Source organism: Acipenser ruthenus, chromosome 38 (assembly GCF_902713425.1).
Source record: "Acipenser ruthenus chromosome 38, fAciRut3.2 maternal haplotype, whole genome shotgun sequence".
Lineage (NCBI taxonomy): Eukaryota > Metazoa > Chordata > Actinopteri > Acipenseriformes > Acipenseridae > Acipenser > Acipenser ruthenus.
The window spans coordinates 2,107,990-2,121,819 of NC_081226.1; the positions used below are offsets into that span (position 1 = coordinate 2,107,990).

The 13,830-nt window shown below is 38.5% G+C and overlaps 1 protein-coding gene across 1 annotated transcript; it reads right to left on the minus strand.

The window, feature by feature from the left end:
* Positions 1-2,833: 2,833 nt before the first annotated feature.
* Positions 2,834-12,292, minus strand: LOC131707122 (TNF receptor-associated factor 1-like). Its single transcript, XM_059009315.1, has 7 exons — positions 12,041-12,292; positions 8,385-8,498; positions 7,438-7,507; positions 6,522-6,863; positions 5,711-5,888; positions 4,790-4,938; positions 2,834-3,822 (listed from the first exon to the last, which is right to left on the minus strand). Exons 2-7 carry the CDS (start codon positions 8,492-8,494, stop codon positions 3,598-3,600), a joined length of 1,074 nt encoding a protein of 357 aa, XP_058865298.1. The 5' UTR covers positions 8,495-8,498; positions 12,041-12,292; the 3' UTR covers positions 2,834-3,597.
* Between the last annotated feature and the right edge of the window lie 1,538 nt (positions 12,293-13,830).

Below are 13,830 nucleotides of genomic sequence, written 5' to 3' on the forward strand. Positions count from 1 at the left end.
CCATAGGGTTGCCCAATAATAAGTAGAATTGAAAACAATGTCAAACGACTGTGTTGCGTGAATTATGAATCGCCCTGTATAGACCTAATAGCTCTAGGTTTATAAAAAAAAAAAGAAATAAAAAAAAAAAACTAAAAAAAAACTTTATATGAATGTAATTGATTATATCCTTCCGCCAGTGAATGTTTGTATCTTTAGCTTGTATTTCTGTTGACAGTGCAGTAGGAGAAGACTGGATTTGCAATGTTTCTGGTTACAGCTGCACAGAGCGGAGGTGGTAGTTCCTCTCTTCAGTGGTCAGTCACAGGCAGAATCCGCCTTGCCTCTAGTCCTGCATTGGTGAAAAATCTACTGCCCTACGTACTGCACAGTGAATAATTAGTGTAGGTCAAACGATGGTGACATCATTGTCAACAAATAATTGTTGGTCTTCTTGAAACCATGTTGGTTCCATATCCAGTAAACGCTGAGCAATTGTGCGAGGATGGAAATGAAAAGAGGGGGCATTTGGAGGGATTTCTTGGAGATATGTGTGCAAACTGGCTGCTGGACATTCCCTGGTAACTGAAACATAACCCCCGGAGGTCATTTGCTTGCTTTACTGTAGAGTTTAGGATTTGTAGTGTGTTCATGAAAGGTAAAGAGGTGTATTTGCACTGATTCTCATTGTTTTTATATTTGGAAAGTGTCATGCCTTCACTTTCTCAGCCCCTCTAAACCTGGTCAGGAGAAGTATATTTCTACCCAGACCTTTCCGATGAGCCCAGTATTAAGTGACAGCGCAAACAAATGCGTCCTCTAACTCAGAGTTAAATGTGGAAAGTTCCCTTTGCAAGGTTTTCCCCATCACCTATGAAGACACTACTTGCAGTGAGTCATAATCATAAAACCCAGACTATTTCTTACCATGTCATAGAATACCCTTAAGATGCTGGTAGTTTCACATAGTAAAAGCACAGCCAATTTTAATAAAGCATGGCAAAGCATCAGTAAGCATTGCAAAGCCCAGACCTGTCAACTCACCCACATTTACCAGGACACTCCTGTTTTTTTTGGACAACTCCCTGGACAGATTTTCTCCTGTATTTTGCTCAGAACTCTACTGTTAAACACCTTTATGTCAGCAAACCTTTAATGTCTGCAAAAGTCATGTACGGTCTGTGGTTACTTACCTAGTAGGGTGTAGGACCCAGGGGAGCCCTGTGGCAGGCATGCATTCAGTGCGAGGCAAGCACACATATTTGACCATCAATGATGGCTTTGCAGCCCGGTAAAAAAAAAAAAAAAGAAAATTATGCAAATTTCAACCTTCTTGGACAGGAACATATTTTCACATAATACTGAGCAATGTTGGAAAAAGACATGCTTTCTCTAAACTCTGCAGGACTGATTTATTTTAACAGCGGGAGCAAGATATAGGAGGCTGTGTGGTCCAGTGGTTAAAGAAAAGGGCCTGTAACCAGGGGGTCCCCGGTTTAAATCCCACCTCAGCCACTGACTCATTGTGTGACCCTGAGCAAGTCACTTAACCTCCTTGTGCTCTGTCTTTATGGGTGAGACGTAGTTGTAAGTGACTCTGCAGCTGATGCATAGTTCGCACACCCTAGTCTCTGTAAGTCGCCTTGGATAAAGACGTCTGCTAAATAAATAAATAATAAAGAATGATGTTTGGGGTAAGCACGAGAGAACACAAAATGCCAGCGACGCTCAGAAAACCAGTGCTCAGTTAATAAAATCGTCATTGCCATGCAGAGACCTTTACATGTTGCGCATAGTTCAGAAAATCTGTACTTAGACATGTTCCCAGACTCACAAATTGCGAAGTATTCAGCATCAACATTGCTTTAGAAATTCAGATTGATTGATAACATGTGTTTCTATACAGCAATAGTGTGTTCATTTAAAATAGAAGAGAGTTGACAATGAAATGTTACTGACAGTGGTATTATTTGATCAGCCACATGTGTGCAGTGTAATGAATGACGTTGCAATACAACGTTGTTGTGCATTTTGACTTTTAAAAAAAATTATGGACTTATATAAGTTGTTTTTTTTTTGTAATAAAGTAGATGCCATAGCTTTAAGGTCAATGTGCAGTACCAAACAAAGCCTTTAGATTTGTTGTGTGATGAAAGTAAAAAAAAAAGGCAACTGTGTATGCTTTGCTGTTCTGCAAAATCAACTACAATGGATCTGTTTACAAAGTACTGGCTGCTGTCAAATCAGCCATCTACAACTACAGTACAATAAGAACCACCGGCGCCAAGAGAGAATCGGATTGTGAGCCCCATATCACAGTCTATCATTCTACAAAGTAATAAAGTGGAATAGCTGTATGCCTTTGTCTTGTGTAGGTATTCACTTCAATTCAAGCCACTAAGATTTCAGCTTACAAAAGCTCTCTTATTTTGAAGACTCAGTGTTGACAGGTATGAAAGCCCAGAGAGGTATGGTACAGCGTATAGAAAAACATGGTCAACTTTGGTAAATGCAGAGCATACCCATGGGAAAAGCATGGGGAAAACTGCACAATTTTTGTTTGAGCTCGCCAGGCACTTGGCCAGTAGGGAGCACTGTTCTGAAGTGAGTAGAACCAGTCCCTGTCGGGTTTGCCTCCTTAATCCGCTTGGAATCCCTAGCGAAGACCGGCCAGGACACAAACCTGTGCTCCCATGACCGTGTGACACCCTACGCAGCAGTGGTTTAACCAGGTGAGCCACTGGGGAAAACATAGTTAGATTCTTTTGTATACTATTATTATTTTACAAGAAATACATCTAGGCAAGGTCAGTATACTCTAAAGATTAAACTGTATGTCTGCACAGAGTTTTGGTGCAATAAATGTTTTTTTTTTTTAATAAATTATACCACATAGTTTTCAATACAAAATAATATTAATAATAATAAAAAAAACAACATATAAATACTAAGCAGCTTAACACCTAGCTATGTCCAATGAACAATGAAGCCATTAAGGTACATTGGACGTGGTTAATGGACATTCAGTTATTATGGACACAATTTTACATTTGTCTTTAGCCACTTAGGCCCTAATTTACAAAGCATTTGCTCCAGTCAGTTTTACAGAAATGAGAAACACATACATTTGGCATGCTTACAAAACCTTGGATTTCATAACTTATTTTAATATTAGTCAACTTTGTAGAATTAAAAAAACTCTAGTTTATTACCCTAATAGCATGTCATACCTGTCTCTCTGTTCTACACATCTGCTGTGTAGACAACATTATTGTTGAGGGGCTGTCAGCCGATGTTTCTCCTTACTCCAGCTGTATCGTATGGAGCCCAGGAGGGGACCTGAGAGAAAAAATATATATCTCGTGTGTGCAGGACAGGTATCTTGTGGCCACGAGATAGTAATACGTGTGCACGAGATATATATTTTTTCTCTCCTGTCCACTCCCGGGCTCCGTAGTGTCATGCTGAACACTTTCAAAATAATCGACCAGAGAAGGAGCATGTTTATAAAATGTTTTTGTCTATAATTGAAAAACTACACTGAACTATAATTTAACTGAACTACTGTAGGTTGTTTTATACTTTGCCTCGGCTTTTAAAAAATCCCCAAACTGTAGCTTATCTCTCCGTTTTCCTGGTGTCGATGACAGCCTTGATAAACATGTTGTCATCCTTGATGAAGGTGCGACCGCTTGTCTGGAGCTGAGACAGGGGGTAGAACTGAGGCAGGCCGCTCGCCGTGTTCTTCTCAGAGATTGGCCGTCGGAAGGGAGCAGAGTTCACAGGCTTGAAGGATGCGGAGGCATGTTGCCGAGTCTGCTGGTCTAAAAGCACAAACTCGACCTGCAAGGAAATCCCAAGCTAAAATCAACATGATGGCCTTTTGTAAAGCTCCTAAATTATGGAATGCTCTGCTTTCTTCTGTCAGGGTTTACAAATCAAGATTGAATTTTTTTTTTTTTTTTTTAATTGAATGGTTTCATTGTTCATTGTGTGTGTGTGTGTGAAGTGCTTTGGGGTCCTTGTGATTAAAGGCGTTATAGAAATATGAATTTCTATTGTAAGCAATTTTATTCCTCATATCCTCGAGCAATGCTGGCTTTGATGACCAACATCAAGATGCTTATTGAGAGACTAACATTAAATATGGTTATGAATCTCATGTTTCGTAGCCAGGGTAGTCAGGGAAGAATAAAACTGAAATTATAAAAGCATGGCATTTATTTTTGAACTACACTAGGGCAACAGCGTGGAGTAGTGGTTAGGGCTCTGGACTCTTGACCGGAGGGTCGTGGGTTCAATCCCAGGTGGGGGACACTGCTGCTGTACCCTTGAGCAAGGGACTTTACCTAGATTGCTCCAGTAAAAACCCAACTGTATAAATGGGTAATTGTATGTAAAAATAATGTGATATCTTGTAACAATTGTAAGTCGCCCTGGATAAGGGTGTGTGCTAATAAATAATAATAATAATACACTGTATTTGAACTTCACTCTCCAAATACCCTAAGAATACAAAACAGGTTCACAAAGTTTTTTGGGCGACTGCATTAAAATCTGTTTAGTCCAGGGGTCTCCAACCCTGGTCCTGTAGAGCCCCTATCCAGCAGGTTTTATCGGTGTCTTTACATCATCAGTGGTTAAAGATCTGGAGCACCTGTTAATCTTGACTAATTAAGCCAATCATTGGTTCAATTAGGTAACTGAAAGATTGGTTGAAATGAAAACCAGCAGCCACAGTAGCTCTCCAGGAGCAGGGTTCGAGACCCCTGGTTTGGAGCATTAACATTGCAGGCTGGCATGCCCTCACCTTGTGTAGGAAAGGCCACTGAAGCATGAAGTCGTGTTCTCCCTGTAAGATGACCAGGAAGAGGGAGAGGTGGGATCCCTTCCCGGCTCCATCTCCATTGGGGTATAGCTTCATGCACAATCGGTACCCATAGCGGTCTGTGTAGAAAGCTGGGACACACAGACACAGGGACCAGAATTCAGTGCTGGATACGTATGAGCTAATGAGGTCAGGAGTTCTCAATACAATGCAAATTAAAGCATGCAAAACACAACACTGTATATGTTTACAAAGTGCATGTGACACATAGTGGCCGACAGCTATGGACAAAAGTTTAGCATCGCCCTATAGAATTACCTAATTTTGCTTCATAAAGTCGAATGAAACCTGCTGAATAATGTTATGTTCACATATTGAATTAGATACCGCTTTTTAGTTTTCCATATACTTAACGAAAAACTGATGAAAACTGAAAAATGTGACATTTCGAAATCTAACATGAAATACTGTACTACGATTATGGCTTCCGGTAGACTTTTGCAACATCATTTAGTTGTTTCTTTGATTTACGTGATGTGAAATAAAATATCTTAATTATGTTCCTATAGTTTTCTTTTTTATTATGTCTCAATCCTAGAATTCTAGGTGATGCAAAACATTTGGCCATAGCTGTACAACTGAATGAATGAAACTATTACTGCACAGGATTGTATGCGGTGTTTCAAAACAGTAAAAACCGCCTATAGGATGCTTGTCATCTTTGTCTTTTGAAAAGCTTTGAGCTTAGGCAAACAAGCCCACTCCTTCACTACATGTGCTGGAGCCCCAGCATTTGCTATCACGTACAGTCTAATCCTTCCAGGCAATGGTTTGTGTGTAAATCACAGATTGGATCTGCTTGCTTGTTTACCAGCCCCCTCTTCCCCCCTCCTCTGAACTCACACGGAGACTCGATTGCTGTGGTCTTGCCAGTCTGTGCAGCCCACAGTATCTGGTTCATGTTGCTGATTTTCCAGACGAAGCTTCCACTGTAGGACGTGTTCTCAGCCAGCAGGAGGCGTGATTCCATGTCTGAGATTAACAGATCCTTCAGGGCCAGGACCGTCTCCTGCTGCTGTAGCTGGAAGAGAGCAAATACAGATGATCCCAGGTGTGCCATAGATCAGCCATCATCATAGGCATGACTATTCATATCCTCTCTATTTCTTTCAGGTGTGAAGTTAAGAAATGAAGTTAGTAATTTGGATCGTTTTGATGTGTGGAGCTGATTGTCAATGGGGTGTGGCTGCCTCATTTAACCTATATAACAGTGGCAATTAACTGCAGTGATTTAAAAGGCAGCTGGAAGTTAAAAGCTACGCTATGCATACTGGAATTTATTTGGAAATACAGCTGTGGCCAAAAGTTTAGCATCACCTAGAATTTTAGGATTGAGACATAATTAATATATATAATTAATATATTTCATGTCAGAATTCAAAATATCAGCGGTATGTAATTCAATTTGTTAACGTAACATTATCAGCAGGTTTCATTCTACTTTATGAAACAAAATTAGTTCATTCTACAGGGTGATGCAAAACTTTTGGCCATAGCTGTAAACAAAATTGTATTGCTGTACCTCAATAACAGAGAGGAAGACATGAGACGAAACATTGTTTAAGGTTTACCTTAAGGTTTAAGACTAATAGTTTGAAAGTATAAACAGTTTTACTATTAAGCACAATTCTCATAATACTGCTCGTGAGCCTACCTGCTTCTCCAGGAGAGCGATCCTCTCCTCACTCCTCCTCAGTCTCTCCCTGTCGCCCCATTGATCTCCCAGTCTCTCCAGCTCTCGAGTTCTCACAGCCAGGATGTTCTGCAGGATCGTCTGTCTGTCTTCAAGGGCAGAGGTCCGTCTGTCCATCCGGTCAATGAACTCCTGGGTCAGAGGACACCAGCCCCAGCCCCAGCTCCCTGTGTTGACCTTTGACTCCAGTACCTTGGTCAACTCTGCAAAGGCCGCCAGCAGCTCTTGTCCTCCCTTGCAGAGGGAGTCTTCCAGGAGAATGTGAAGCTTATCCTTTTTCTCCCAATCTTGTTTTCCAGAAGCCTGGGCAAAGTTAAAACTCCATTATAGCCAGAGTAGAATTTCAAACAAAGGTAAACTGGGAGTTGTATTAGGTGTAGACTTCTCGTTAGGCTTTCAGACTCAACACACTGTAACGCTCCACTACCAATCAAATTCATACCATTAACATTCTGGAAAGATGCAACACAACAGAAACGTAGGTTAAATAGGTGGAATATAAAGACTGACAGCTAATAACACATGTATTATCTTTAATCAAGTTCTGTCTGGATTTTTAAAAAGTGACTTCATTTCTTCACTATCAATATTGTTCCCCCCACCGTGATATTTTACAGTCCCACATTACATTTAAAATTTTTGCAGAATACCAGAAGCAAGAGGGTAGCTTAGCTTCCCCTAAATAACTAGTCACACATTTTTGAGGGGAATTTAGAACACATTTATTGACATTCACCTCCTCTGACACACACAAATATGTTAACTAGAAACCTGTCACACACGTGTAGCGTGGTTGTACCCCCGCATATAAATAATTAACAACTGCCTAGACTGGTATGACACTCAGTGTGGCAACAAATCATTACTGTGCCCTTACCTTATCCAGCGATAGGGAAGAGTCCTTTGTTCTCCCATTGGCACAGGCATGTAGTTCTGCAATCCCTTCCCTACAACAACCATAAAACAGCAACGCTTCAAACAATGATCTCACCTCCAGTAAGCAGAACAACAGAAGCATCTCCCCTAGTATTTTGCTGTTGATCCCTTTGTTTTCCTGCTACAACACTATTAGCCTTTTTTCATTTCAGACAGTTCACAATTTCAAAAAGCTGTCCCTGGTGACAAAGCATGCCAGTCAATGGTATAAGCATCTGCTTTGAGCTTCCCTGTCATTCACCTAAAGACTGGCATGCTTTGTAGCCAGCGGCAAAGACACTGCTAAGGGGAACCCCGAGAATGTATAGATTATTAAAACAAATGCTGTAAAGTCAGTACAATGCAACAGTGCACAAGTGTTACCTACAGTGATTTGTCAGTGACAGTTGTGTCGACTGGGTTCATTGGGAATTAGTACTGATAATAGATATCATTTGTTCTTCCATTAAAATACAGTATGTTTTTTTGCTAATGTGTGCTTCTATCAAAACTGAAAAATATGGATTTATGGAACTTAGTCATTAGGCTACTTTGCTCCCCAAACCATGGTTCCAACTGTGGTATATAAGGAGGCTTGGTGGTCCAGTGGTTAAAGAAAAGGGCTTGATACCAGGAGGTTCCTGGTTCAAATCCCGGCTCAGCCACTGACTCGCTGTGTGTGACACAGAGCAAGTCACTTAACCTCCTTGTGCTCCATCCTTCGGATGAGATGTAAAACAAACAAGGTCCTATTGCAAGTGACTCTGCAGCAGCAGTTGTGATGCATCGTTCACCCCCTAGTTTCTGTAATTCACTTTGGATAAAAGCGTCTGCTAAATGACTAAATAATAATATGTAACACTAAGCAGCCACACTTATGGCATCGGTACTTGTTTTGTTATACTGTACCCTTTAGGTTTCTCCACTAACTGGCTGTCTCGCAGTGCCCCAGGGGCTGTGCCACCTTCTGCTCGACATTCTAGCACAGAGTCCTCAGGCTGTGGATAAAGGACACTCATCGATCTGTGGAAACCAGAAATGAATATCCATCAGCCACACAGTAGAGCAACCCCATTCTGCTTCATCCACAAAAGCATGGTCAACCTACAGCTATGCCAAATGTTTTGAATCGCCCTATACTAATATTGCTTCATAAAGTCAAAGGAAACCTGCTGAATAATGTTACGTTAACATATTGAATTGCATACCGTTTTGTAGTTTTACCCATATACATCATGAAAAACTGACAAATTGAAAAATGTGACATTTTAGAAATCTGTCATGAAATACTGTACGACTATTATAACTTCTGACTTTTTGCAAGATTAGTTTGTAGTTTATTTGATTACATGATGTTTAATAAAAATCCAAATGATGTTCATATAATTATTATTATTATTATTATTATTATTATTATTATTATTATTATTATTATTATTATTGTCTCAAACTTAAAATTTTAGATGATGCAAAACTTCTGGCCATAGCTGCATGGTAGAAAATGTATTGCACATGTTCAAAAATACAGTTTTGTAACATTACAGTAAGTGTTTGTTTCTCATTTCATTTTAATTTACATTTTTAAAAAAAATGAAATTCACTCAATTTTAGCTGCCGAGACACATTCAATTCTCTCCCTGTGCTCTCTCTCTCAGCTACTGGAACCTGAGCTCAAGCATTAAACTTAATACTTGACTCAGGGATTAAATCTACAGTCTTTATTTTAGGACGCAGCCTAATGTACGGGATGACGCCAATGGAAAATGAAAGACCTACAGGAAAATAAGAAATAACTTTTAAGAAAGCTGTTATATTAAAAGTTTAAAAAAAGAGTTTAAAAAAAATAGCTCCCCTTATCAATTTACTCATGTACCCAGTCAGCACTAAACAGGAAGGAGGTGATATAATGTGTTTAAAATAGACTCGTTTTTTTATCATTATAAATCTTAAAAGAGAAGTGCGATGATGACACACAAGCCCATACATAGCAGTTCCTTCTTTCCCATACAAACAGTATTGTATTTTAAAAGGTACCGTGCCTGATGCGTTAATAGTAAGACATGACTACTTCGTGTTGTACCGATTGTATTTCAGATCACTTAACTTCACGAATCAGGAGCCGTTTAAATTTGAAAGTTTTTGGCACAAGATTTAGTTTAGTAGATTTGCAGTTTTCATATTGTCCAGCAAAAAAGGCAGATCTTCAAAAATGTGCCAAAGAGTTAAGGACTACCTTTAAAAAAAATGTAGAAACCTTTCTAAAATACAAAGCAAGAGCTCATATGTACAATTAAAAAAAGTGTGCTTTCAATTTAGAAATCCGACGTTTCAACCAGCCTACACTCACAAAGGGTTCTTAAATGGTTCTTTGGATGTTGTCAAGGTTCTTTGAAGAACCTTTTCAAAATGGTTCTTTGAAGAACCAAAAAAAGTTCCCCTATGACATCGGTGCAAAGAACCTTTAATGGTTCTAGATAGAACCTTTTTTTCCAAGTGTGTAATGTCAACTGGAATAGAGTCCCACAAACGAGGAGCACAAGAGCAAAAATCTCTGGCTGCCGTTGATTGAAGGCAGTTCTTTGGAACTAGAAATTACGGATTTTCTGATCTCAAGGAACGAATAGGAATATAGGGAGCTGGTAATTCTGTAGAAACATCGGTGTTAGAATAGAGTCCAAAAATAACCCTTTTAATATAATATCATGTATAGTAAGGTGATGAAAATGACTTTTTTTAACATTTGAAACATCTACCTTTAACTAAACATAAGAAATGTATTTTTGAACCAATTAAGGGAGCAATTAAAAAGAAACCAAAGCTATCACTACAAAACCAAAGAATGTGCCACGTGTTTAATATCTAAATGGCAGGCGTGTATCGTAAAATAGAAACATTCTGTTCCTAAATAGCAGTGTTCAGTAACCCTGGTGTTTAGGTATTTGAAACTCTAAATAATTGTTAAACGTTATGTGTTTAATCTGCGCCGTTTATTGTTTAAATTTTAAACACCAGCCCTGTTATAAACGATCACAAAAGTTTAAAAAGTGTTACAAATCATAAATACCTCCAAGAGTTTACAAAATAAACACGGTGTTTAAATCCCAAACACATTTAGAATTATAAACGCGGTGGCGTGTTTGAAAATTGTGACAAATAAGTGTTTTAAAGTTAAACACTTGGTCTTACAGTGACGGCGGGAAAAAAACATTTAATTAGTACTTTTTAAAAAAGTACCAAATAAAAATAAACATGGTAACTGTGAGCAATAGTTAATGTTGACATGGCATAACATACATGTTTTCTTAGTTGATTCATTTGTTCTGTAGTACTTTATAACTTAAACCGATTACTACGTTGTACTGAATGTTGATTTGAATCCATAGGTGACCCATTGAAGTTCTTGTGGGTTCAGATTTGACAAAAGGCGTGCACAGACCAGTAGTAAATGAAGAGGGCATTGAGTTTCAATTCCTTAAATTATTGATAGATGAGAAGACAAGTTTCGGGTTTAGTTTAGCAAAAATTACCCATTTGGAAAAGTACCGTCATTACCAAAAAAAGCACTGGGTAAATCACAGATACAGCTATATCCAAAATGTTAGCATCACCTAGAATTTTAGGGTTGTGACATCATTTAATAAAAATAAACATAAAAAACTCTATATGAACATAATTTAGATATTTTATTTAACGTCATGTAATCAAAGAAACTACACAAAGATCTTGCAAAAAAATCTACCGGAAGCCATAATAGTACTACAGTATTTCATGTTAGATTTCGAAATATCAAATTTTTCAATCAGTTTTTCGTTAAGTATGGCAAACTATAAAACAATACGTAATTCAACAGGTTAACGTAAGCTCATCCAGCTGGTTTCATTCGACTTTATGAAGCATCATCTGTTAATTCTGTAGTGTTGCCCAGAATTTCAACATCATTACAACATTATTCCTGATACATAAAGGTTGGTATATGCAGTTTTTCCTGCTATTAGCTTAATTGACCTTTGTCAGTTTGTTCCAGTGCTTTGTTTAACAAGGTGGTCCACTATGAAAGGCGCTATATAAAATAAAAATTGATTGATTGATTGATTAAGAACACCACGCAGTACTGAGCAGTTGATGCTACACTATAACCAAACGAGCTCATATCACATTGCAGTTAAGAGTCGCGGTAGTTATTCTTGGTAAGTTAGAACAGCTTCAAAGGAAAAATAAACAAACACTTGACCTAACTAATCAAGAGCTGAATCGTGTACTCAAATCCGGGGGCGGTTAAGCGGATTTGCCCCCTGTTCTGTTCACACACAAACAGCTATGGCCAAATGTTTTGCATCACCCGCCTTCATAACTAAGTTTGCTTCATAAAGTCGAATGAAACCTTCTGAATAATGTTGAGTTAACATACCGAAGTATGCCTCAATCCTAAAATTCTAGGTGATGCATAACTATTGGCCATAGCTTTACTAACATCTTGTGGTTAACGACATAAAATATATCACTTAACACTCACTGTCACAAGCTTCAGAGACAATACAACAAGTTAAGATATTTCAGGAACTCACCTCTGCGTTCAGCACGACTCTCAGCTTTTGTTCGGTCACCGCGCGCAACTGACTTATATTTGTGTTTCACCAGGAAATTCCAGACTGCTTCAGAAAGTTTAAAAGAGAACCCTCGATATTTCCCTTTCCCGTGACACAACGCTTGCGAATCTTTCACTCTCGGTTTTAGTTTCACCTACGGACCAACGCATGTACACTCACTGTCATGTGTCGGGGGGGAGGTCGTGGGTGGGTGAATGCTACCATTCAATATGTTTGAAATGAAAGGTTTCACTCCAAACCATGCTCCAAACCACACAGATTTAATGAATAACTCACCAAACCATCTTACAAAATATATTTCTTTTTTTATTCAAATACATTATATCTTATTTTACACAATTAACACGAATCCTAGTATTTCTATTCATGTGACCGCCTGTTTTTAAATGCAGGACGTGTTGGTTAGCGTCTCCTTGTGCTGGGATTCATAGTTAATAATAAAAATAAAAATAACAGAAAGGACATTGAAGTTCAATCAAATGGTTTATTCTTTACTATTATTATTATTATTTATTTCTTAGCAGACGCCCTTATCCAGGGCGACTTACAATTGTTACAAGATATCACATTATACATTATTTCACATTATACAGATATCACATTATTTTAACATACAATTGTACATTTATACAGTTGGGTTTTTAGTAGAGCAATCTAGGTAAAGTACCTTGCTCAAGGGTACAACAGCAGTGTCCCCCACTGGGGATTGAACCCACAACCCTCCGGTCAAGAGTCCAGAGCCCTCACCACTACTCCACACTGCTGCCCTTTACGTTTTCAGTGATGGAAATAAGACTCCCATTGCATAGCCGTTAGATCCATTCCTGGTTTTACTACGAGTATATGACATACCTGAGCTGGTTACCTATACATTGCGGCTAACCAAATTTCTATAACACCTTATTTCCATCCCCGTGATTGATGAGACACGGATAGATTGAAACATCTTGCCGAACATCAGCTCTCTGGCACCATCTGGTGGATATCTATTAGAACAACATTTAAACCGTAGAGGGTGGTCAAAATAAAAATTGTAGCGCTACAAAAGAAAACTGCCTTTAATGAAAAAAATAATGGTGTTCATGCCAACTTTTCTTTCATGTCTGTTGTTAAACTCAACAACAGCTTAGAAAATTTCACTGAATGCCAAAGGATATTTCATTATGAAAACAGATTTAGGTTGTGTTGAGAGAACCCGTTGTCTGGAAGTAGGCCTAGTCATGACTCACAGGAAGATGGCTAACATTTGAAAGTACAGTAACAACATTGCCTGGGGATTTTTTTTTAAATATAAGTCATTGAGCCTCACACACGCCACCTTTGTGTGAAAATGAAAGCTATTCAAAAGCATTAAAAGAAAACAGAATCATAATCTTGTCTCGTCGTGTGGGGGACCAGTCAATCTACTGTTTGAATAAAAAATAAAATAAGCAAAAAATAAATTAATGAATACATAAATGTATATATGAAACCAAAAGCCTTTAAATTGGTTAATGCCAACATACAGTGAACTAGTTTTGACTTGCTTTCACAGCTTGGTTATTTAAAACTATATATATATTATTTGAACGTTTTGAAAGCAAATAGAAAGCACAGCAGACGTTAAACATCAAACTAGCTGCTTCTAACAAAGAACTGCAGCACTCCCATCCCCCTCCCTCTCTGACAAACAGGCAAACTATTGTGATAAGGTTACAGGAAGTGCACACTGGTCACACTGGTTCTGGATAGTGCAATGCACTTTCAAA

Excerpts from the sequence above, each read along its gene's own strand:
- LOC131707122 (XM_059009315.1), bottom strand. The coding sequence starts at position 8,494 with ATGAGTGTCCTTTATCCACAGCCTGAGGACTCTGTGCTAGAATGTCGA. Across the intron at positions 7,508-8,384 it reads TTAGTGGAGAAACCTAAAGG|GGAAGGGATTGCAGAACTAC; the intron begins GTACAGTATAAC and ends TGGTTGTTGTAG. Across the intron at positions 6,864-7,437 it reads CTTCCCTATCGCTGGATAAG|GCTTCTGGAAAACAAGATTG; the intron begins GTAAGGGCACAG and ends AACTTTGCCCAG.